Below are 27,117 nucleotides of genomic sequence, written 5' to 3' on the forward strand. Positions count from 1 at the left end.
ACAGATAAGATATGTAAAGGATCATGTCACAATTCTAGTTCAATCCTGCGTAGATGCTGGCAGGTTTAATAACTGGCTTTTTATACATTCAGGGATCTTTGGCATTATGCTCTCTATCCCTGAGTTCCCAGGTCTAACCAGACATTGTGGTTATTACAAAAGTGTTGTGGAGGATACAATGGAGGTAGTGAGACTCCATGGTGTGGGAGAGAAGCTAAAGCCAGAATCTATGGTGAAGAGAAAAACATTGGAGGGAAAGTGGAAGGCGTAAAGTATAACTGGGTCATGTACATAGTAATAATAATAAAAATGCCGTTTTACAAAAACAAATGTAAGTGTCCTCCATTTTTTATTCTTTACCACTCATCCATGCACCCTCTTTAATCCAGAATCATCCTCTCCAGCCTACTAATGGTGCAGTCCAACCCAGTGATCCCACACCTTCTAATATGGGGTCTTTATATATAAGTCATTGGGTTTTAGTGTAGAGAGGCGAAGCCTGGCCTAGCCCCATTTATTACCAAAATGAAAAAAAATATTTGAAGGTAGCGATGTGCTTTATGGATAGTGTGTAAAAAGTCTTCTGCTTTAAAATGCGCATATTAAATCCCTCTAATGTCTGTGGAAAACTGTAGCCTGCCAAAGTCCACCCCTAGCTGAAAATGTTAGTTTTGAGTGAACTGGCCCCCTAAGGCCCCTTTCACACGGTCCACCTGTCAGTTTTGCACCGCTGTGGGCACACCTACCTCCGAGAATGGGATTCTGTGTAGTCAGGCCTAGTCAGGTGTAGGGATACAAGCAGAAAAACACAAGTGTGAATGGGGGCCAAAATTGTTTGTCTAGCTTAGAAAAGCAGTGAAGCCAAAACATGGCAGGACTGCCAGACTATTAGTATTCTCAGAAGACGGGGTCAATAATGGCAACCTATATGTACAGTATATGTCTGTCATGAAAGGCTTTACCAGATGGCAGTTGAGAAGGTGAAATCTATAACGTGTGGTATGAGATATCACTGCTCAGTTCTCTGAGTGGCTTGTGTATCTCTGGGGGGGGGTTACATGCCATTACACTGCCGAGGGGAACAGTGTTTTGAAAGGTTCCCTAGGTTACTGGTCTTAGAAGGGGAATCAGGATGCTTGTATGATGAGAACAAGCCGTTACCCTGACAGCAAAGGGCACAGTCTCTGAAAAGTGATAAGCCCGTGCTATGACAAATACAATATCTTAAAGGTCACGCAGTGATGTACTTCTAAAATGGGCGTCACACTTTTTTTTTTTTTTTGTGGTAACTACATTAGTCTCAGTTGGAGGTTGATAGTCTGCAGAATTTTTAGAGGTCACTTTGACAGGCAAAGGTCAAAATAATTTATATTGATTAAAAGAACCCCAATTCTGTGTAGTAATACCTGTATATCTGACTTTCCTATTGGGTCTTCTTAGGTCTCATTCAGATGGGCCCTGACACCCGCAGCTCATGGATGAGCACCTTGTCTTTGTGGCTCCAGCCGCCAGATGCTGCATTCAGGCAGCCCACACACGTCTATTGGGATGCAGTGACTGCCCAGATGGAGCCGCTAATCCCAGTCTGACAGCTGTGTGGGTGAGGAGCCGTGAATGTAGACTGTTTGTGTCTGGGGCCACTCACACAGGGCCACACAGAACATCTGAATGAGGCCTTATATCTAAGTGTGTTCTTGCTACTGTTGTGTCCCCAGATTTTTGTCCCAGTGAGGAAAGCACTTCCCATACAAACTGGTTTGTACAGGTCAAGATCAGAACTCCGAGGAACTCTAATCATTATGCACTCAGGGGGATATACACTATATTGCCAAAAGTATTGGTCGGCCTGCCTTTACACACATGAACTTTAATGGCATCCCAGTCTTAGTCCGTAGGGTTCAATATTGAGTTGGCCCACCCTTTGCAGCCATAACAGCTTCAGCTCTTCTGGGAAGGCTGTCCACAAGGTTTAGAAGTGTGTCTATGGGAATGTTTGACCATTCTTCCACGAGAAGGCCTGGCTCGCAGTCTCCGTTCTAATTCATCCCAAAAGGTGTTCTATCGGGTTGAGACCAGGACTCTGTGCAGGCCAGTCAAGTTCCTCCACCCCAAACTCACTCATCCATGTCTTTATGGACCTTGCTTTGTGCCTTGGTGTGCAGTCATGTTGGAACAGGAAGGGGCCATCCCCAAACTGTTCCCACAAAGTTGTGAAATTGTCCAAAATGTCTTGGTATGCTGACACCTTAAGAATTCCTTTCACGGAAACTAAGGGGCCAAGCCCAACCCCTGAAAAACAACCCCACACCATAATCCCCCCTCCACCAAACTTTACACTTGGCACAATGCAGTCAGTCAAGTACTGTTCTCCTGGCAACAGCCAAACCTAGACACGTCCATCGGATTGTCAGACAGAGCAGCGTGATTTGTCACTCCAGAGAACACGTCTCCACTGCTCTAGAGTCCAGTGGTAGCGTGCTTTACACCACTGCATCTGACGCTTTGCATTCCACTTGGTGATGTAAGGCTTGGATGCAGCTGCTCGGCCATGGAAACCCATTCTATGAAGCTCTTTACACACTGTTGTGCTATACTGAAGGCCACATGAAGTTTGTAGGTCTTTAGCCATTGAATTTGCAAACAGTTGGTGACTTCTGTGTACTGTGCCATTCAGCATGTGCTGACCCCCTCTGTCATTTTATGTGGCCTACCACTTCATGGCTGAATTGCTGTTGTTCCCAGTTGCTATGGAGGTGATTGGAACACCTGAATCCAATTATTTGGAGGGGTGTCCCAATACTTTTGACAATATAGTGTATATCTATAGCTTAACCCCTTGCCAACTGCATAACACATATATGCGGCAGCAAAAGGGTGACCACATGCCGCACATATGCATAGTTGGGTGGCCATTGGTTTTGTGCTGAGAGTGCGCTCACTGCACACTCCCAGCACAGAGACTGAGCTGTGAAAGTTAGCTCTTGGTCCTATTTGTCTTTCACCAGCCTCCAATCATGTGACTGCTGTGACAGCCAGCCACAGTGGTCACTTGATTGGGTGATCTTTCACGTCTCCTGGCATTCAGAACTTTTTAAATGGGTGGCATATTGGGTGAGAAAGGGTTAAATTAGCATTCTTTAAGCCCTCAGAGGTTCATACCCCAGCACTTGAAGCTTACAGCATTCAATACTGTTGGCTCCTGCTCTGTTAGTTCTACTTCCCTGAACTTCTGATTTTCACAGGAAAAGGAGTATTAGGTCCAATCAGTCTGTTAGCCTAATGAAGGAAAGAGTAGGGATAGTGCCTTGATACCCTAAGACGGGAGGCTGTGTTTTCCTATTGATGCACACAGTTACCAACCAGCCTGCAAGAAACAAAAAAGACCCTGTCTAACAGTTCACGTTAAAAACAAGGGCATTAATTTGCATACATCAGCAAATATATAGTGGGGAAAATAATTATTTGATCCCCTTCAGATTTTGTAAGTTTTGCCCACTTACAAAGAAATGAAGGGTCTATAATTGTTATCATATGTGTATTTTAAATGATAGAGACAGAATATCAACCGAAAATCTAGAAAAAGCACATGATACAATACAAATGTTATGAACTGAGTTTCAGTTCAGTAAATAAAATAATGTGATCCCCAAGCTAAACATGACTTAGTACTTGGTGGAGAAACCCTTGTTGGCAAGCACAAAGGTAAGATGTTTCTTGTAGTTGGTTACCAGATTTGCACACATCTCAGGAGGGTATTTGGTCCACTCTTCTTTACAGATCTTCTCTAAATCCTTAAGGTTTCTTGGCTGTTGCTTGGCAACCCGAAGTTTCAGCTCCCTCTATAAATTTTCTATAGGATTAAGGTCTGGAGACTGGCTAGGCCACTCCATGACCCTAATGTGCTTCTTTTTTGCCTTGGCGGTATGTTTTGGGCTATTGCTATGCTGGAAGACCCATCCATGACCCATCTTCAGTGTTCTGACTGAGGGAAGAAGGTTCTCATCCAAGATTTATATAATACATGGCCTCGTCCATTGGCCTCTCGATGCGGCAAAGTTGGCCTGTATCTTTAGCAGAGAAAAATCTCCAAAGCATAATGTTTCCACCTCCGTACTTGACTATAGGCATGGTGTTCTTAGGGTCATAGTCAGCATTTTTCTTCTTCCAAACATGGTGGGTCACATTAATGCCAAAGAGCTCAATTTTGGTCTCATCTGACCACAGCACTTTCTCCCAATCCTACTCTGAATCATTTAGATGTTCATTAGCAAACTTTAGACAGGCCTGTACATGTGCTTTCTTGAGGAGGGGGACCTTGCAGGCGCAGCAGGATTTCAATCCATGGCAGCAGATTGTGTTATGTTACCAATGGTTTGTTTGGTGACTGTGGTCCCATCTGCCTTGAGATCATTCACAAGCTCCTCCTGTGTAGTTCTGGGCTGATTTCTCACTTTTCTCATGATCATCCTTACCCCACGAGGTGAAAACATGCATGGAGCTCCAGACCGAGAGCGATTATTTTGTATTTCTTCCATTTGCGAATAATCTCTCCAGTAGTTATCACCTTCTCACCAAGCTTCTTGCTGATGGTCTTGAAGCCCATTCCAGCCTTGTGCAGGTCTACAACCTTGTTCCTGACGTCCTTTGACAGCTCTTTGGTCTTGCCCATGGTGATTGTGAGGTTTGAATGGAAGAAAGAGATTCTGTGGTCAGGTGTCTTTTATACACATAACGAGTTGTCGTTAGGAGCACCTTCTTAAATTAACAGGACTAATCTGTATACTACATGAGCACAATGCCAGTCTGTGGGAGCCAGAATTATTGTTGGTTGGTCAAGCAAATACTTATTTTAGTCACTGGACTGCAACTCAATCTATAACATTTGTATCGTGTTTTTTCCTGACCAGCCGGCTGGCAGGACAGCCGAACAAAGCTGGGATCAGCATTGATCGGCTCTCCATTATAGTAAACCAGAAGCGATGACATGACATCACTTCGGGATTACTCGGAAGTAAACAGCACCATTTTCAAAAAAATAAAAGCATTAAAAAATACTTTGAAGTGCAGAGGAGGGATTTGGGGTCTCAAAGACCCAATTCTTTGCCCAAAAAATTGCCTTTGAAAAAACGCTGCTCAAAAATTGTGTGACATTAGAAATTAAAAAACCCACCAATTTATTCTCTAGGGCCTCTGCTTTAAAAATATGTAACGTTTGGGGGTTCAATAATTTTCTAGCAAAAAGTACTGATTGTTGAACAAAATGTAACAGAAATGGCCTGGAGGCGAAGGACTGGTGGTGGTTAAGGAGGGGTGGGATCCCTCCAGGCATACCTGCCCTTAATCTATCCATTGTTATATATGTGCTCCAACTTGGGTGACTCTCAAAATTGTTAGGGCTGCAGTACACTAGGTGTTGTGACATGGCCTCTGCAGCATGCATATATATTTGCAGATGTGTGCAAACTGAACCCCTTGTTGTTAATGTGATATGTTAGACAGTGTCAATGTTGTTTTTTGCCGGCTGGCTGGTATGTGAGCTGGGAATTTTTGTTTGCTTTGTGACATGCGTCTTCCATGTGCTCCTCACTACAAGGGCTAGTTATAGGTTAGTGTGCTTTCCATTTTTTGTTCAACTGCAATACAAACAGCCAATTTAATAAGGTGTATTGTTAACAAGGAGAAAAAAGTGGAATAGTGATGAGGAACTAGAGAAACTGAAAGTTAGAGATGTTAAATACATACATGTGTGTATACATTACTAGCTTCAAATGGTATTGTATTATTAAGGATATAGACACTCGCTCCAGTCTTTTTAGGGCTTCTACCCACTTTTATTAAAAACAAAGTTACAGAAATCAATGTGTTCCTCTTCCCGGGGTTTACAAACTGATCATCGGTCTCCTGGCTTACACATGCAGCACTGCTGCTTTAACATTACATTTCAGGCCCTTGATTGTCTTCTACAGACAATCCTCCAACAAACTGCACACAACCAGCGGCCCTTTGCTGCACATGCTTCCACGTCTTCTAGGTGGAGTCCTCTTTGACTCCTGGGCAGAGTCCTCCTCTCTCTGCAGGGGATGAAGCCCAGAACTACAGTCCTGACTCTATTAAAAGCCCTGCACACACATCAATGTGCCAGTTGTCTGCAAAACCTGGTCCCAGGATTTTAGACGTCACCCTTCCTGAGTCTCTACAAAGTCTCCAGTTTCCAGCACTGCACTGTAAATGTAATAACTTAAATTTAATTTTTTAATTGTTATCTTCCTGCCTCTATTTTTAATTTCTTTTATTTTTCCTGCCCGTGAACTTGCAAGATCACAAAAAATTCTATCATATCATCAGCTTTTTAAAGTGCGTGTAATGGCTCAAGGTTTTTTACCTTCATGCATTCTATGCTAGAAGGAATGAACCTTCTCTGTGCAGCAGCCCCCCCCCCAATACTCACCTAAGCCTCCTCTCATTCCAGTGATGTGCACTGGAGTCTCCGCAATCCCGGGACTCCCTCCCCTCATTGGCTGAGACAGCAGCTGGAGCCATTGGCTCCCACTGCTGTCAATCACAGCCAGAGAGCCAATGAGGACAGAGAGGGAGTGGGGCCAAGTCACGGCTCCATGTGTTATTGGACACACTGAGCAGCGGGTGCCCCCATAGCAAACTGCTTGCTGTTGTGGTACACAACAGGAGGAAGGGGCCAGGTGGGGGGGCCGGCTGGGGACTCGTGAAGAGGAGGATCCGGGCTGCTTTGTGCAAAACCACTGCAGAGAGCAGGTAAGCATGATGTGTTTTTTTTTCATAATTTAAGTCTTTAATATCACTTTAAGCCTCTTTTTGAAACCGAACTTGCTTTTTCTGAACCTCCTTGGAAAAATCAAGGAATAGGAATTTTTTTAGGTCTATTCAGACATATATTAAAATGGTTGTAAGAGGCATTCTCTGCATTAAGGTAAAATAACTTTTGAAAAGTTGCTTCCCTCAGTCCCCCTTTTAATCTCCTACCTGAGCCTGATCTTGATCCAGCCCTGTATCTATCTGCAGCAACTCTTTTCCCTTCTCTCTCCTCTCACAGGAGACTAGGCAGCAGTGGGAGCCATGGACTTCCGCTAGTGTTAGTCAAAGCCCATGAGGAGGTACTGGGAGGCAGGGCTTTGCTGCACTATGCGTATCTATAGACCCATACAGCCTGGCCCAGGATCGAGGCCACATGAGTGCCCCTATAGCAAGCCGTTGGATGATAAACATCTATCTCAACAGAATAGAATATCCGAGGCTTTAGTGCTGAGTTAGGGAATGACTTTATGTCTGAGAATCAAAGTGGCATGTGCAGAAACGTCTGGGCTGACCAATCTTGGGGAAAGAATTGATAAATTGCTCATGATGATTGCTATTATTCTACAGGAATAATGCTGGCACTGGGCATAAAGATGCATACATTCCCTGTACTGACATACATGTTTAGGACACAATTATTCTAAAGGACAATCTCGTGTCAGTCCAGTTGGGCAATCACTGTCTTTTGTTTATGGGTACCTTCAGAGTGGTGAGCTCATTAGAACAGTTTGATAACATTCGCTCTGTGACATTTCTAAGAAGACATTTGTGCTGCAGCGACTCTGGTTACTTCTGTTCCCATATTTAGGTATGGACTAATGACAGCTGAGATACACACTGGTTAAAAATACAGGGCGCTAAAAAAATGAGAAGGACAGAGCGTGTAAGATTGATTCAGTCTGTTTCTGATAGCATTACCAGCACCTGTTCATTCCTTGAACTCAGTAAAACTACCTATATTGTAGGTATCTTGTATATTAAACATTATTATATGGTCACATGTTGGATTAACAGTGTAGCAGGGTTATATAAAAGATCATGAACACAACAAATACTGTATTCTGATATCTGTGTATGAATAATACATATAATGACAGTATTTAATATTAGTTTCTTTGTATTTACATTCCTTTGTTTAGGTTTTTTTTAACACATTAACATGCATACCAATCTGTCAGCAAAGTGACAGTGACATTTGGGACACATCATAGCACTGTCAGAGGTGCTTGAGCAATTGTAGCAACTGGTTTTTTTTTTAAATGTAAAGTAAACCTGCACTGATTGTTTAAAACGTTTAAAATTCTTGCCTAAAGCTGGCCACACAGATATATATTTTCTCCTAAATCGCGCAGATGGACGATTCTCCCACTGTATCTATTGTATTTTGACATCCGGCTCTGCCAACTGTCAAAATTCCATGAACAGTGGTTGCATCTGATTGGACTCAGGCCCTGTTGGGCAAACAGTTTTTTTCCTGGCTCCTTTGATTTTTCAGGAATATTGGTCTGGAGGAGCCTAACAGGGCCACCCACTGAGTAAATTTAGGGCAGTTAATCAGAAACCAGACAAAATTCACAGTGTTTATGCCTAGCTTAACAGAAAACACGACAAGATGACTGCTGTAACCTTTACTACTGAAAGCTTTCGTCTAATTAATGCCCCTCTCTGATTTAGTTTCATTTGCTTACTGTGACCTGATTTTCCCTAACTTTCGGGTAAGGCCTTTCAACTACTGGTAAGGGCATTCTCATGGGACATTCTCACTTACATCTGAAAGGCTGTAGACTGCTTCAAGTGTCCGAGTGGTGGGGCGATATACAGCTCACCACAATCTGGATGGACTGATAGGGCTGCAGGGCACAAGCAGGAACCCGCTGCAAGATGATAGATCGGCGGTGTCTCTCCTTTCAGTCTTGGCAGTTACAGGAAGACAGACAGGAGAACGTGTTAGGCTGTGGGGGAAGGCGGACCGAAACATGTTTCCAAGGTCCTGCCTACTTTTTCAAACTGTTCGACAAAGGAGCACACATGCTCCAAACACACACCAGCCCATTCTCCTACCTGCACCACCCGTGACGTCACAGCTGACAGTCTCGCGGATAGTCTTGGAGCTGTGGAACCCACCAGCACAGCTGAGCAGCAGATACACAGCACGTGCAGCGGTCCAGATACACAGCACGTGCAGCGGTCCAGATACACAGCACGTGCAGCGTTCCAGATACACAGCACGTGCAGCGGTCTGGCTGTGTGGGCAGTGAGAAGGTCATCTGCCTGTCTGCTATGTGCCTGATTGCATTTATTTCTTGTCAGTTGCCAATTTTTATCCTATTAAACCGTTGTTTCTTCATACTACACTCAGAAAGCGCTGCTTTGTGTTTCTCATATTTCTCCCTAGCGTCTTCTGCTCTGATAGCTGGCTGCTTTCCTACAGTTTATTTAGACTTTATGTCTATGGACTTACGAACTTTAGCTGTTTTATTTCATGGACTATATAGAATATCTACATACTCTTTTAATATATATTTTGATCATAGTATTAGTACATATTTAGTTGCAATAGTCCTCACCCTCTCTTGCCACTCACCAAGCGCTACTTTTTCTTCTTTTACCTTTTCTAAAGCTATATGCTGTCACTAATGTCCTCTAAACACGTAGAAATGTTGGTTTGCCAATAGCAGTAAGAATGAGACCTTAGGTAGAACTTTTAGGCCCCTTGCATGCAGGTCCATTTAAGAGTTGGTTATCCTTCCCAGGATTTTTACTTTGCTGGAGAAGGACAGGTGCAACATCTAACCCCGATTTAGGAAGCCTGTCAAAGTTTGTGGTAGGCTGCCGCTGATCAGTGCTGAACACTGTACCGAGTGGTACCGGCATTTAGGGCCCTGTACACTCCAGGCAGAATTCTAGCTTTCTGGGCATCCATCTCTAGGAGAATAGTGCATTAAACACTAGCAGCATTCGGTGCACTGTCCAGCCAGAGCAGCTGTCAGCCTCACATAGAATTTAACAGGCTGCCGGCAGCAGGGTTGGATGGGGCACCTGTGCCCCCAATTAAACATCAGAGCCTCATGCATTGGGGCTAGAGACCTAGTGTGCATGGGGCCCCAAAATGTAAAATGCTATACAAGCTCACTTAAAACCATGAATAGGCACCTCTAGCAGTAATTTAGTTTGTTCCATTCCCTCTCATTTCTGCTAGATGGCTTGGTGTGCGTGTAAATTCAGAGAAACGCTCTAATTAAGGCATGTGAAATTAAAAAGGAATTAATACCCAGACTACATATATTATATATATTGTATTAACCGCATACAGGAATTCAGATTTGATTGATAGGGATTATTACACTTGGCATGTTGTAACATGTACGTATAAGTAACATGCACAGCAACTACACACGCAGTGATATTGGTGGGATACATGCATAGCACATAAAGAAAGAGAGTTCCTCACCTTCAGGGATGACCTCAATTGTGTTCATTGCTGATTGATCTCTAGGACTCAGCCATCTGTCTTTTTGTATGAACTTGCTATTGACATGACTCTGATGCCCGGTGACCTTGCCACCTCTTGCCGCAACCAGTAAGCACATACACAATGGCTTATCTGTGAGCATGCTTCTTTTTTGTGGTTTGTCTTCATACATTCTGTGTGTGTTTACCTGGGAACCTACAGTGGCTTTCACAAATTTCTCTTATATCTACTATGCTTTGTAAAAATAAATAACTCTTATTCTGTATCCATCTCACTATGTAAAAGATAATCTAAATAGTCACAGGTATACAAAGTACATCTAAGCAATAACAGCAATGCACAGTATGTGATGCCCCTTTGGCTCCATCTTTTGCACTTGCAAGAATGTATTTTAAATTATTTTTCTAATTGGCGGTAAAACAGAAATGCAATAGGAGATATATTATAACTTACTGTATGCACTATAGGGTGTTCGAGTTTCATTGCAGAAACCACAAGGATGGATCTGCAAAGTGTAGATAAGAGTTTTATGTCATATTTGTACAAATGCCAATTACAGTAAAGGAGTTTTATTCACCGTCATCTCACAAGCTGGTTCATGTCATAAGGACAGCACAAAGTGTGCGATAAACTATAGAAACACATCAGTTTTCAAAGTATAGCTAAAACGTTTTCATTTTGGATAGCATAGAGAATGGATAATGCCACTCTCAGTTGTTTATGCCATCTGTGTACTATACATATGGGTCCAAATAGGTGAGCAGTCCCACATCATATGTTCTATTCTATCACTGGTAGCATTGTGTCTGGTGAATGTCAGGAATGCTGGCTAGATGTGCCCTTTCATGACATCTTGGTGTACAGTGCTTCAGATTTCAGCTTCAGGCAGATAAGACCAACTAATGCATCATGTGTAAAATGTACAAAAAGTGAATTAGACTTGATATCAGTCCTCTGTCATTTCTGTGGCTTCCTAGAGCAAAGTGAGGTACGGTAGTCGAGACAGTTTGCGCTACATAGATATTTATCTATACTGTAGTGTACATGTGCTGAAATTATACTTCTTGACCGGAGGGGAGAGTAGAGTAAACAATGAAATGACCCCATCAGTGTGCTTCTACTCCTTCACTGTCCAGTCTGTAAGCTGAGGTCAGTTTTGACCATTGTTCTAGACCAAATTGTGATGTATTAAAGGTTAAGGATCTGGCTGTGCTGTCTGGCAGGAAGCCCGAACCACAAGACTTACAACTTAGAATTGAAAATCTTGACCGGAGGGGAGAGCAGAGTAAACAATGGAATGACCCCTTCAATGTACTTCTGCTTCTTCACTGTCCAGTCTGTAAGCTGAGGTCAGTTTTGACTGTTGTTCTAGACCAAATTGTGATGTATTAAGGGTTAAGGATCTGGCTGTGCTGTCTGGCAGGAAGCCCAAACCACAAGACTTAAAACCCAGTATTAAAAATCCTTTGGCAGCTAATACCGTTCCCACATGTGTATTTCAGTTGAATATCCAACCTCTTGTCTGTTCAGCTTTAATCTCACACATTTACAGATGTTTAGCCTACTGTTCAGTGTTTAATGACATTGTCACCACATTACCTGCAGAGTGACAATTTAATATTTGCTTTTGGAATTATAAAGTGTTTAGCTAAACCTTATCTCTTGAGATCACTCAGGCAGGATAAATGGACATCTGTTGCAGTGTTTACTTTGTGTTATTGGTGAAGTGAAATGACTCTAATTTTAACAAACTATCCTGATGTCTTTTAACTATATAGGATATGGAAGCATTTGTGTGTGTCAGCAGAAATACATAACTCTGGTCTTGTTTAATAGAAAAGGGAGATTTCATCGCTCTGGATCTCGGGGGGTCACATTTTCGGATACTACGAGTAAAGGTTTCTCATGAAAAGAAACAAACGGTGCAGATGGAGAGTGAGATCTATGATACACCAGAGGACATTATCCATGGCACAGGCACTAGGGTAAGTGCTTCTAGTATTTAAGTGCTTCTAGTATTTGGACCTGACTCTGAATGAAGTCCAAGCTGTCATTAACCTTATTTACCATTGACGTGTATTTGCATATTGGTGTCAGATCTGCAGACCCTCCTGGAGGTCATTGCTGGGCCGTTCTCTTTCAATTTTGTAATCGTTTTCTGTTGAAGGAAAATGTTGGAAACATTTAGGATGATCAGTGTATTCTGACAGCAATGGGGAGGATTCAGCCCACTGGCTAAATGAAAAAATAAATAACCATGTATGAAGAGCCTTAGGTGACCACCAAGATGGTGGAGAAGATGGGCCTCAGAGCAAATATCTTGGGCCAAACTACCACCACTATATAGACACCAGGTGTTTTTGCACTGGTTGTACTACTTGAAGAGGTTTCGTGTGACTTGATAAAAGTGGGGTTCATCAGATTCTTCTCAATAAATGACAAGTGAAGTCTAATGCTGACCACACACTAGTAGATTAATGAACAACGGTTTGGGTGAACATTGGGTGAAAATTCTCATGAGTACATTTAATGACTGTTGAATGTCATTCAAAAGTACTTCAAAATTATATTTGATTTTAACCTTTGATTTTGAAATTATTGTAATTGTCTGAACGAAGAGCACATTCATTGTTAGAAATTGATTTGTTCAAAAATAATTTTCCATTCTACTTCTTAGAATTTTCTTAAAACTGCAGTTAAAAATGAACGTCAGTTTGGCCCCGCTAACAATTCGAAAATCAAAAGAATGGTCCTGAAATGAAAGTTTTCAAACTATATTATTTTATTGTATGGCCAGCTTACACATGTGCAAGTACAATGGTGCCATCACGCTCCATGGCACTGTATGTTTTAAATATGCTGTCACTTTATGATGAAAAATGCTGATTATGTCCCCATTGTTAAAACTGAATCCCTGGGGTAGCCTCATTTATGTGGCAGCTTAGTAGCTTCTTACCCAAAAACAGATCCCAAGTTTTCCCTACTTTGTTGCTAATAAAGTACATGTCAACAGCTAAAAAATGGCCCGTGTGGAAAAAGTACATTGGACATCCTTTAATTGTGAAGATATATGTTTTAGACAAAGGTTCATTTATTTTCAATAGGATTTTATTGTGATTTTCAAGGTTTTACGAGAAACTATGTCAATATAGTCAACAATCTTACAATCAAAGCATACACAATGGTTTCAGAGCATAGTCAAATGTTTGCTCCATGATCTTTTTTATACATTGATGGAAAGCAATCCTATTGTGATCATTTTGCTGGTAAAGCGGTGATTTCATGCATAGTGGGCCTACCAGTAGCTTCAGCTATGTTCTAGAATGCCTTGGTAGCCCAAAGTAGTAATATTGTATCCCAGTGGCTGTGTGGTCGGAGCTAACAGATGCAAGGGGATGGCTCTTAGTGTTTCTCATATATACCCCATCCGAAAGAATAATAGTGAATTGCAGCTAGTCAGCTGGCTATTAATCATCACTTCTAGGAGGGCCACATAGGATTGTTAAAGAAACAAAACCCAGTAGTAAGCTGATGAATACAATAAACCTTTGTGTTTTCTCTTTACCCAAGTAAATCCTTCAGCATTCCAATAAATGCAGCATCTGCTCTGCTGGAAAATGCCATGTAGCTTTGTTTAAATGGAATGGTCCACCTTTGGTGTTTGCTATTTTCCTTCATTACCTGTAATATTCTAACATTTTTAACAGCATTAGCACTAATCCCAAAATACGTAACCATTTATTTTCTTTTAAATTGAATTAGAGATTGATATTCAAGTGCTTGGTTGACACTAAATTAGACATGAGTACAGGTTTGTCCTTATATCCTTTATGTCATGCAAAATATATAGCTGCCATTGTTGGTTTCTTTCTAATAATTCTGTTTGGCTGCCTGTCTTTGGCTTTAATACTGTCTAATCCATAGACTCATTCTCTTATTTGAATTTAGTTAAGGAAGAACCTCTGTCAGGTTTAGACTGTATAATTACCCCCTCAAGGGAGGTTTCTCTTAACTTCCTGACCTCATGATGGCAAAACAAACTCAGTAGAGTTGAGAAGAGTTAGAACATCTGTCAGGTTTTTATTGCTATCTGTATTTGCCTGTAGATATGTCCTCTCATTATCTGACCTGATCACAAGTGGTCACCAGGACAGAAAGCAGTGGGGAAATCTCCTCAATGAGGACGCAGACTGAAATAAAAACTGACAGGGATTCTAACTCATTTCCAGTCTATGCAAATAAAAAATGGTTTGTATGAAATCCCACTTTGATCGGAGCAGCCACAGGCTGCTGTTTCTGAAACTAATTAAATAGGGCTCATCATGGTAATAACCAGTCTACACCAAATACCCCTAAATGTGCAGATTAAGTCATTGTAAGTAACCTTTGACATATGTACAATGTATGTGCCCCTGATAATACAAATGTTTTCCAAAGCAGTCCCTTATATTGTGGACCTGTTATTTATATATATATATATATATATATATATATATATATATAGATATATATATAGATATATATAATTTTTCTTTTTTTGTGGTCTGCTTAATCTTCAGCCCATCAACTGAATTACCATCTGAACCTGTCACAAGTGTCCTCTAGGTGAAAAACATTGGCATAGGATTTGTATGGCAGATATAGTATTGTATATCAGCATTTCTTAACCTTTTTTTGGTCCTTAAACCCTTTATGCAGGTATGCAAAGTATGCAAAATCTTGAGGCACCCCAGTCTACAATGTAAAAAACGTAAATGTTATCAATGGGTAACCTGAGCCCATGACGCTGTACACATCTGCCTCATTAGAGATTCCCCCATCACTTCAGAGCCCCCATCTCATCAGATGTCCCCTCTTTCAGTAATCAGAGTCCTCTGTTTCTTTCTGAGGTTTCTCCTATACATCAGAGACCCCCTATATATGAGTACCCCCATGACCTCAGAGTCCCCCCATCACCACAGAGCCCCCCCCCATCCCTACGTCTCCCAGTCACACAGTCCTTTCTTCACATCAGAGCCCTACATTTTGTCTCCAGCAGGAGGTAGAGGAGGACTAGATGACTTATGTGTTCTGAATACTGGAGGCAGTCCTATATGCCACCTGCCCCTGAATCAGAGTCATGCTTTGCCACGGTGCAGACGAATGGCCAACTTCGCCATAGCATCAAAAGCTGCCGTGTGTCCTAGCACTAGAGTGTCATTGGTTGTTATAGTACTTACGGACGGCCAGCCCGCATCATGGCAACTCATGCCATTGATCAAGAATATACTGGGTCCCGTGCTCATGGCCCCCAACCCCCACACGGGTGAACCCAGATGTACCTGCTTGAGAAACACTGTATATTACAGATGGCATAAAAAGGGAAGCAATGGCTGGTTCATTTACCTTGTTTTACTTGAACCTGTACTATTGAGATAAAAAGCAGTAGTCTAAGACACTATTCCAGTGTGAAGCATCTTAAGAAATACCTGAAAAGTGTTTCCTTTCTTTAGGGGATTGTTTATCTTCATTATTCCTTTCCTACAATTTTTATACACAAGGCCCATAGTGACACAGGGTGCCCATTCTTACCAGCACTGGACGGTAGAGTATAATAACAGAAGGCTTCAGCTATGTAAACTGCCTTTTATGTAGCACTATGATTCGTGTGACTCATAGAAGAACATTGTTGTCTTTCAAAAGCTCTTTGACCATGTTGCCGAATGCCTGGGAGATTTCATGGAGAAGAAGCAGATCAAAGACAAGAAGCTGCCTGTCGGATTCACCTTTTCCTTCCCATGCATGCAATCTAAATTAGATGAGGTAAGATGTGCCTTGTTTATGAATATTATTCAAAGAAACTGAAGGCTGATGGAAAGGCTGTACATCTAATAACCCAGATACCTTATGGGATAATTTTTTTTAATTGTGGCCTGTTTTGCCATTGGAGAGATTTCCCCTCACTTCCTGTCCCAGAATAGAGAAACAGGAAATGATGAGATATCACATTTTAGCTACACTCCCTATGAGGTTATACATTTATTTATTTTGTTTTTTAAACCTTAAATGTTTAATAGACATTTTAAGTAAAATAAAATGTAAAAACGGTACAAAAAGGTAATGTAACGAAGTGTGACTTAACTTCCATATTAACAAACGTTAATGAAATGAATGTTATTGGTTAAAGAGCTACAATCAAGCTTGTTATGATGTATACTCAACAAGTTTATCAGTAAGGAAAATTATCAATGGTATCATCTGAAAGAATATAATGAGTAGCAGAGTAAGGACAAAAGACATGAAAAAAAGTGAAAGTGATATACTGTATATGGACATGTAAAGGTATGGCATATCATAATAAAGTACAGTATATTATTACATTCTGTTAGTATTGTACCAATTGGTCCACATTGTCAAACCAGACCAAATTTCTGGTCCTGGTCTCACAGAAATAAAAGGGGGAAATCTCTGCAAGGGATGCTGGGCTTTAGGGGTGCACTTGGATAGTTTGGCTTGTACAGGGTAAAAACCTGGCTTGTTTGGGCACCTAAAAGGCACATGAGCAGTGTGAAATCTGCTGCGGGGAGCCTGCCATGGGAGCCTGCCATGGTCAATCACAAGTTGCAATACGTTGTTGTTAACAGTGTACTCATTTAAGCTGCAGAGTGCACCTGTGCCTCCTGGATGCCCAAATAGCTAGGTTTTTATGCTGTACGAGCCAAACCCCTGAGTCCATTATATAATTTTTTCTTGTTCAAGTATTTTATTGAATACAGAATTTGAGATTCAACAGGGTGTACCATATCATTTACCCAGAATTCAGGTGGAATGCAACCAGTAGCAAAAATGTCAACCTAGGAGAACAGGTGTGGCTTGATTAAGGGGTGTGGGGGAAAGGGGGGGGGGCACTGCAACAATAGATTATTTGGGCCAGGTTTGGTGTCTTCAGCCATCTTCATTTGCCACCCAGGATGACATAACTCCCTTGCACAGAGTTCATTTATTCTGGCTCCCGGCAGATGCTGGGTTTGCACTCAATAAAGAATATTGTGAACAAGAAACTAAGAAACCTTTATTGCAGAAAAGACAAAGTATGTCTCTTGTGTAATTTGTGCACTAAAAAAACCTTCCTGTTTACAAACTATTAAAAACAGCTAAAGCTCTCAGTTTAGGTATCATGTTCATTAAAAATGGAAATTCTTTATAAACTGGCAACTTTATCATCAAGACAGATTTTTGAAATTATGGTCAAATATGATTGTAGAAATTGCCTATAGAAACTATCTGAAATCATATTTTCTATTAAATTTTGTATTTTCAGCTTTATTAAATGGAGCTGTATAATATTGTGCTGACTTAGTTTTATTTCTTTACAGGGCATTTTGTTGACCTGGACTAAAAGATTCAAGGCCAGTGGGGTGGAAGGGATGGATGTGGTTAAATTGTTAAACAAGGCCATCAAGAAACGAGGAGTAAGTAAAACAGATCATCTCTCTTTATAAAGATTTTGTGTTAAAGAAAAATGTAGACAGATACACAATTCCCCAATTTAACCTGCATGTGTATTAATTACACTAATTTTTTAAATGGTACCTTAGTGTGCCTTTATATTATCCTCCTGTAATCCAGTCTTCAACAGGATAAATTTTGGGAGAGTAAGGGGCAAGGGGCGCTGTAAGTCAATCTGGCTTTATTATTCTGCTTCCTCTCTTCCTCTCTGCAGGACAGTATTACAGATACTTTTGGTGGCCATACACCAAGCAATGTTGTGGTAAATTGCTGAATTTCAAACAGCTTTCAATCACAAATAGTTTCCTAGTTCCAAAAGATCATACTGTGGTAGAAACTGACTCAATACCACTTGAGAAGGTATTTGAAATTTATCTTCATTCCAGTTTTTATCATTCGGAAACTTGAAACATTTGTGTATGAAAGTTGCTAAAAATGAACAAACTGATAAATGTATGGCCAGCATTTGTAAATGTTCAGGCTTCTTCTACCACTGACAACTTCCACTAACATTTTTGATGATCTAATGTTTTGATGGAAATTTCCTTTGATATCTTCTTGTAGGTTTTAGCTGGTTGAAGCACAGCATTTCTTGCTTATAAAGTACATCTCTAAAGCTGGACATACCCATCCCTTTTAGTGGATTGGCACTAAAATCATCAGAATCCCCTCTCTGTAAACCCAAGAGCTGGTTGTGTGTGAAATTCCCAGTAGATCAACAGTTTTTGAAATACGCAGACCAGTCTGTCTAGCACCAACAACCATGCCACGTTCAAGTTTTCTGCACCATGTCTACATGTCTAAATGCATTGTATATTTATATATACAGTATCTCACAGAAGTGAGTACATCCCTCACATTTCATTTCATGTGACAACACTGAAGAAATGACACTGCTGCAATGTAAAGTAGTGAGTGTACAGCTTGTATAACAGTGTAAATTTGCTGTCCCCTCAAAATAACTCAACACACAGCCATTAATGTCTAGACCACTGGCAACAAAAGTGAGTACACCCCTAAGTGAAAATGTCTAAATTGGGCCCAATTAGCCATTTCCCCTTCCCAGTGTCATGTGACTCGTTAGTGTTACAAGGTCTTAGGTGTGAATGGGGAGTAGGTGTGTTAAATTTGGTGTTATCACTCTCATTCTCTCCTAATGGTCACTGGAAGTTCAACATGGCACCTCATGGCAAAGAACTCTCTGAGGATCTGAAAAAAAGACTTGTTGCTCTACATAAAGATGGCCCAGGCTATAAGAAGATTGCCAAGACCCTGAAACTGAGCTGCAGCACGGTGGCCAAGACCATACAGCGGTTTAACAGGACAGGTTGCAATCAGAACAGGCCTCGCCATGGTCGATAAAAGAAGTTGAGTGCACGTGTTCAGCGTCATATCCAGAGGTTGTCTTTTGGAAATAGACGTATGAGTGCTGCCAGCATTGCTGCAGAGGTTGAAGTGGTGGGGGGGTCAGCCTGTCAGGGCTCAGACCATACGCCGCACACTGCATCAAATTGGTCTGCATGGCTGTTGTCCCAGAAGGAAGCCTCTTCTAGAGATGATGCACGAGAAAGCCCGCAAACAGTTTGTTGAAGACAAGCAGACTAAGGACATGGATTACTGGAACCTGTGGTCTGATGAGACCAAGACAAACTTATTTGGTTCAGATGGCAGGGCAGTATTCCAACATGATAACGACCCCAAACACACCTCCAAGACGACCACTGCCTTGCTAAAGAAGCTGAAGGTAAAGGTGATGGAATGGCCAAGTATGTCTCCAGACCTAAACCCTATTGAGCATCTGTGGGGCAGCCTCAACAGAAGGTGGAGGAGTGCAAGGTCTCTAACATCCACCAGCTCTCTGATGTCATCATGGAGGAGTGGAAGAGGACTCCAGTGGCATCCTGTGAAGCTCTGGTGAACTCCATGCCCAAGAGGGTTAAGGCATTGCTGGAAAATAATGGTGGCCACACAAAATATTGACACTTTGGGCCCAATTTGAGCATTTTCACTTAGGGGTGTACTCACTTTTGGGTGGCAGTGTTCTTCTGTGGCGCTGCATGAATGCTGCTGGTGTTGGGGAGCTGCATTTAATTGATGGTATCATGAATTCACAGATGTACTGCTCTATATTGAAAGAAAAGATGCTACATCACTCCGTGCCCTTGGTGCACTTTTCCAACATGACAATGATCCAAAACACACATATAAGGCCACTGTTGCATTTCTGAAGAAGAACAGGGTGAGAGTGATTTTGTAGCCAAGTATGTCCTCTGATCTGAACCAAATCGAACACCTATGGGTACTTCTGAAGAGACAAGTTGAGCATCACTCTCCCTCCAGCATCCAGGCTCTAAAAGAGGTCATTCTTGAAGAATGGAAAAAGATCGATGTTGCAATATGTCACCAACTTGATCATTCCATGCCTAGAAGACTTGGTGCTGTCCTTACAAATCATGGAGGTCATACAAAATAGTAGATGTAGTAGTTTTTGTTGTGGGGTGTATTCATTTTTGCTTCAACTAATTTGAGTAAAACTGAAGATTTTGTAATCTAAGTTATATTATTAACCTTACTTTCATGTAATGAGCTAAACAAATGTTCTATAAAACTCAGTTTTGTAAAAATTTTGGAAATTGTTCTTGTGTTCATTGAGATATTGAAATCTTGAATCACTCCTTTTGAAATCTTACTTTTCAAAAGGGGTGTACTCATTAATGCTGAGCACTGTGTATATATATATATACAGTCATGGCCAAAATTGTTGGCACCCTTGATATTTTTCCTGAAAATCAAGTATTTCACACAAAAAAGGTATTGCATTAACACATGTTTTGCTATACACATGTTTATTCCCTTTGTATGTATTGGAACAAATATAAAACAGAGGCAGAAAAGCAAATATGACATAATGTCACACAAAACCCCAAAAATGGGCTGGACAAAAGTATTGGCACCCTTAACTTAATATTTGGTTGCACACCCTTTGGAAAACATAACTGAAATCAGTCGCTTCCTATAACCATCAATAAGCTTCTGACACCTCTCACCCGGAATTTTGGACCACTCTTCCTTTGCAAACAGCTCCAGGTCTCTCTTATTGGAAGGACACCTTTTCCCAACAGCAATTTTAAGATCTCTCCACAGGTGTTCAATGGGATTTAGATCTGGGCTCATTGCTGGCCACTTCAGAACTCTCCAGCGCTTCTTTGCCATCCATTTCTGAGTGCTTTTTGACGTATGTTTGGGGTCATTGTCCTGCTGGAAGACCCAGGATCTTGGACGCAAACCCAGCTTTCTGACACTGGGCCCTACAGTGCGACCCAAAATCCTTTGGTAATCCTCAGATTTCATGATGCCTTGCACACAGTCAAGGCACCCAGTGCCAGAGGCAGCAAAACAACCCCAAAACATCATTGAACCTCCACCATATTTTACCGTAGGTACTGTGTTTTGTTCTTTGTAGGCCTCATTCCGTTTTCGGTAAACAGTAGAATGATGTGCTTTACCGAAAAGCTCTATCTTGGTCTCATCTGTCCACAAGACGTTTTCCCAGAAGGCTTTTGGCTTACTCAAGTACATTTTGGCAAACTGTAGTCTTGCTTTTTTATGTCTCTGTGTCAGCAGTGGGGTCCTCCTGGATCTCCTGCCATAGCGTTTCATTTCATTTAAATGTCGACGGATAGTTCGCGCTGACACTGATGCTCCCTGAGCCTGCAGGACAGCTTGAATGTCTTTGGAACATGTTTGGGGCTGCTTATCCACCATCCGGACTATTCTGCGTTGCAATCTTTCATCAATTTTCCTCATCCGTCCACGACCAGGGAGATTAGCTACAGTGCCATGGGTTGCAAACTTCTTGATAATGTTGCGCACTGTGGACAAAGGCAAATCTAGTTCTCTGGAGATGGACTTGTAACCTTGAGATTGTTGATATTTTGCCACAATTTTGGTTCTCAGGTCCTCAGACAGTTCTCGTCTCCTCTTTCTGTTGTCCATGCTTAGTGTGGCACAGACAGACACACAATGCAAAGGTTAAGTGAACGTCTCTCCTTTTTATCTGCTTTCAGGTGTGATTTCTATATTGCCCACACCTGTTACTTGCCCCAGGTGAGTTTACAGGAGCATCACATGCTTGTAACATTCTTATTTATCCGCAGTTGTGAAAGGGTGCCAATACTTTTGTCCAGCCCATTTTTGGAGGTTTGTGTGACATTATGTCGAATTTGCTTTCTTTCCTCCCTTTTTTTGTTTTGTCCCAATACACACAAAGGGAATAAACATGTGTATAGCAAAACATGTGTTAATGCAATACGTTTCGTGAGAAATACATGATTTCCTGGAGAAATATCAAGGGTGCCAACAATTTCAGCCATGACTGTATATATATATACACACACACCAACTATGTACATGCCAAAAATCTTGTGTTCTTTTTCCCTAGGACTATGATGCAGATATTATGGCTGTAGTGAATGACACAGTTGGCACCATGATGACCTGTGGGTTTGATGACCAGAGATGTGAAGTTGGCATAATCATTGGTAAGGAGACAAAACTATTTGTGTAAATGATGTCATGTGTGCCATACAAAAAGCACTCATTATGATTTGTCTTCTCAGGTACTGGAACAAATGCCTGTTACATGGAGGAACTGAGGCACATTGATTTAGTGGAAGGAGACGAGGGAAGGATGTGTATTAACACAGAATGGGGAGCATTTGGAGATGATGGCTTATTAGAGGACATTAGAACAGAGTTTGATCGAGAGATTGACCGAGGCTCTATGAATCCGGGAAAACAACTGTAAGCATTCACCCGTATATAGAGCATTTCACACCCTATTTTTTGTAAAAATGCATTTGTCAAGTTATCATTGAGGCTTTTGAACACAAACAATAAGCAGAGGACATGGACTGAGATGAAGCCAATGCTGAGGTTGTCATTGCTGACCACCTTCTCGAAAGGTGCCTGCTTGTCTCTATCCTCATTATTTTCTGATTTATTGACCCAGAAAACACATGCAACTAAAAAGTCATAGGAGTCACAACTCCTGAGCCTGCGTCTGTGCCTCAGAAAGTATTGAAACCAGACAGCTGGCATCTTCAAACGGAGAGATCTAGAATGATGGCCCAATTATTTTATTGGTCCATGATTAAGGTTAAACAACTGTTGCCCTCATTCACTTAAGTTATATTATAGGGCAAAATTCCAGCATGCTGAATATATTGTGCCACACTAATACACAAAGTATTAATTTGAGTGAACGTTCAACAAATATTATTGTACTTCAGGTTCTAAATATGAAAGATTTAAATTAGTTGTTACTACGGACAACCTAATTATTCCTTCTTTTTATAAGGAAGCCCACTGGGTCTGTGTTAGGTGCCCACCAGGTATATAATGATCAAATACAAAAAATTGCAGCGCTTGAGTGTATAATACAGGGAATTAACATGAATAGCAGATTTAAACATTCATATTTCAACATGCACCAGATCCCACACTCTTAAATTGTTGTAAACAGTAATCAGATAAGTATTGAAGATCTATCCGACTAGTCAAGGTGCCTATAGTGATGGGGATGTTAAAGTCATAAGTTCTGTGATGTATCCAAACAAATCCGTGACTTCCGTGATAGGGGAATAACTGTATAATGCACTAACCAGATAGCGCAAGTAAATGCGCATTGGAGTATAATGACCTACTCCTGGTCACAGCCCTAGGGATAAGGACACCTCTCATACCATTGATCATCTACTTGTTTCATGCATCTGACTGTCGGCCATCTTTTTGGATTCTATGCATCAGCTTTTGTTGGACATTACCATGTAAGTGTATTACTTACTTTTTACCTTTGAATAAAAATACTACACTATCAAGATTTCTTTCTTTTGGGTCTTATTGCTGAGCCCCTGAGATGATCTCCTGATATGAAAGCACACCAATCCTGGCGATAGAGGATATAAAGTGATTTTGTGTTACTGTAAAGAGGCGCACTCCCCCTGGTGGTAGGAGACGGCAAGAGTGGTGCACTGGTGTTCCTGAGGGCTTCACGCTAAGGACCATCTGGCTGTGACCAGGAGTAGGTCATTATACTCCAATGCGCATTTACTTGCGCTATCTGGTTAGTGCATTATACAGTTATTCCCCTATCACGGAAGTCACGGATTTGTTTGGATACATCACAGAACTTATGACTTTAACATCCCCATCACTATAGGCACCTTGACTAGTCGGATAGATCTTCAATACTTATCTGATTACTGTTTACAACAATTTAAGAGTGTGGGATCTGGTGCATGTTGAAATATGAATGTTTAAATCTGCTATTCATGTTAATTCCCTGTATTATACACTCAAGCGCTGCAATTTTTTGTATTTGACTTTTGATGAAGGGGGTATACGAGGTTTACCTTTATGCTAGCAGCTTGAATCCTGTCATATCCAGCGCTCGTTCCTCTCTTCATATAAGGTATATAATGATGACTATGGAGAGGAAATGAAAGACATCATGGAACAAGATACTAGAAGAGTTTTCAATAGAGTGGATAAAGAAAGTTAGCAGTGGGGAAATAAACCAGGAAAATATCTGATGAGAAGAGTAAGAGAGAGGAAATCAAGGAATTACATAGAAAAAATAAAAGATTAAATCGGTGAAATGGTTTATTCAACCACTAATATAGCTAGAACGTTCCAAAATATTATAGTAATTTTTATGATTTAAAACCCAGTAACCCGAAAGAATCAGAGGGGAAAGAAAGAAAGAAAGAGGCAGCAATAGTTAAAGGAAGCGGGATTGCCCAGGATAGAGGAAGAGAGATTGTTAGCATTAGAAAAATTAATCTCCCGTGAACAAATAAGTAAGGCATTGAGAAGTACAGCAACAGGAAAAAGCCCGGGACCAGATGGTTTTACGCTGAGATATTACATGACGTTTCAAAAAGAGCTTATGCCCAAATTCTGTAGAAATATAAACGCATTGGGAGAAGAGAAGGATATGAGGGAGGAGTTTCTGCAGGCAAATATCACAGTTATACAGAAGGAGGGAAATGTTCTGTTATAGGCCAATATCACTCTTAAATATTGATACAAAACTATTTGCAAAGGTTTTAGCAAACAGGATGAAGGATCTAATGGCGGATTGGATACATATCGATCAAGTAGGATTTGTACCAGGGAGGGAGGAAAGAGACAATGGATTAAGATCATTGCTCCTTTTGCAAAAAAGTAAGAAAGAGAGGGGTTCGGCATTGATAAGGTCGATCGACTCTGAAAAAGCCTTTGACAGGGTAGATTGGGTGTTCATGATCAGCACACTAGAAGCATTGAGTATTGGATATAAGATGATGCAGTGGATAAAAAAATTGTATAGTTTTCCTTCAGCTGCAGTGAATTTTAATGGTTCATTATCACAATTCTTCAAAATGTATAACGGGACAAGACAGGGTTGTCCTATGTCACCACTACTTTTTGTTATCTCACTGGAACCACTTCTGGCGACCGTACCACCAACTGAGGCATTTTGTATCACCTCTTCTGCAACCATTAAAGACGGTGGACAGTATGTATCCTCTGGAACTATTGTTTAGTCAGGAGACAAAATGTAAACATACAACTTCTTGTATTTATAAGGCAAAACTAGAGGAACATGATAAGAAGAAAATATTTAGACTGGCCCATAGTGCTATAAATCTGAATATAGTAGATATGAACTATAGATGTCTAGTAAGATGGTAATGTACACCGAGTGTAGCACATAAACAACGATCACAAAATTCACTGATCTGTTGGAGGGGATGTGGATTTGAAGGAACTATGGCACATATATGGTGGGATTGCCCTTATATTGAAGAGTTTTGGCAAGGAATAATTCAACAAATTCAGCTGACAACAGGAACAAGAATACCAAATAACCCTTAGGTGTGTATATTTCACAAAGGAGATTTCACTGTGAAGCAATATACAGTCAGGTCCATAAATATTGGGACATCGACACAATTCTAACATTTTTGGCTCTATACACCACCACAATGGATTTGAAATGAAACGAACAAGATGTGCTATAACTGCAGACTGTCAGCTTTATTTGAGGGTATTTACATCCAAATCACGTGAACGGTGTAGGAATTACAACAGTTTGCATATTTGCCTCCCACTTGTTAAGGGACCAAAAGAAATGGGACAATTGGCTTCTCAGCTGTTCCATGGCCAGGTGTGTGTTATTCCCTCATTATCCCAATTACAATGAGCAGATAAAAGGTCAAGAGTTCATTTCAAGTGTGCTATTTGCATTTGGAATCTGTTGCTGTCAACTCTCAAGATGAGATCCAAAGAGTTGTCACTATCAGTGAAGCAAGCCATCATTAGGCTGAAAAAACACAACAAACCCATCGGAGAGATAGCAAAAACATTAGGAGTGGCCAAAACAACTGTTTGGAACAAATGTAGATGGTTATTCTGATGTTTTTAGTTCCAATCCACTAAATGACTTCCACTAGCCCAATGTATAAATTCAAAATACTAACCAGAACAAAACCACCCACAGCCTCCAGCTACATCACCAAACTCATGCATGGGTACTGAGAGGATGGGTGGACCACCGCTTTGAATTTATATTATCTATAAGATCTCAAATATGACCGGTCCTACTTGGCATATCTTTTTTTAGAGTCATGTTGTAAAATTTTATGTATCTATGTAGAATAAAAAATATATTGTTTTACAATAAAAAAAACTTTTGTGTCCGACAGATTTTTGTAATTTTTGACTTTGTGGATATGCCGATATGGCACCAGATTACGTCCACCGCACTAATTATACTCCTGGTAATTATAGCAGCCATCTAATTAATTTTATAGCTTACACAATTGCCTATATAATGTGGTTGCTGTGACTACCATTATCTCAATAACATTTGATTATAAGGATGGCAAGGGATAATTATGAATTTTGTTATGTTATTCAATTTGGGGTGGTAACAGATGTTGTCATTTTTCCTTTCAGATTTGAAAAGATGGTGAGTGGCATGTATATGGGAGAATTGGTTAGACTTATATTGGTAAAGATGGCCAAAGAAGGTCTTCTGTTTGAAGGAAGAATCACTCCAGAACTCTTAACTAGAGGGAAGTTCGAAACTAAGCATGTGTCCGCCATTGAGAAGTAAGTGCACTGTTTTTTTTTCTAGATCTATCTATCTATCTATCCTTTTTTATTTCTTAGCTGAATTCCAGGAATTCACAAAACATGAAGGCCCACTTTGAGTTAAGTCCAGGTGCATGACACATCTGACAGGCTTATTGCTCTGCAGGAGAGACACTCCAGGATAT

The 27,117-nt window shown here is 40.9% G+C and overlaps 1 protein-coding gene across 1 annotated transcript in view; it reads left to right on the forward strand.

Annotated features, from left to right (window-relative positions):
- LOC149454138 (hexokinase-1) overlaps window positions 1–27,117 on the forward strand; it is an 86,117-nt gene that overhangs the window by 33,660 nt on the left and 25,340 nt on the right. Inside the window, exons 3-8 of the mRNA XM_089687743.1 lie at window positions 12,140–12,288; window positions 15,986–16,105; window positions 17,659–17,754; window positions 22,233–22,332; window positions 22,411–22,594; window positions 26,795–26,950. Of these exons, the coding sequence (XP_089543869.1) occupies window positions 12,140–12,288; window positions 15,986–16,105; window positions 17,659–17,754; window positions 22,233–22,332; window positions 22,411–22,594; window positions 26,795–26,950 (805 nt within the window). The remainder of the gene's footprint in view (window positions 1–12,139; window positions 12,289–15,985; window positions 16,106–17,658; window positions 17,755–22,232; window positions 22,333–22,410; window positions 22,595–26,794; window positions 26,951–27,117) is intronic.

This window comes from Staurois parvus, unplaced genomic scaffold, assembly GCF_062004578.1.
Source record: "Staurois parvus isolate SC_StPar_1 unplaced genomic scaffold, SC_StPar_1.0 ptg000437l, whole genome shotgun sequence".
NCBI classification, from domain to species: domain Eukaryota; kingdom Metazoa; phylum Chordata; class Amphibia; order Anura; family Ranidae; genus Staurois; species Staurois parvus.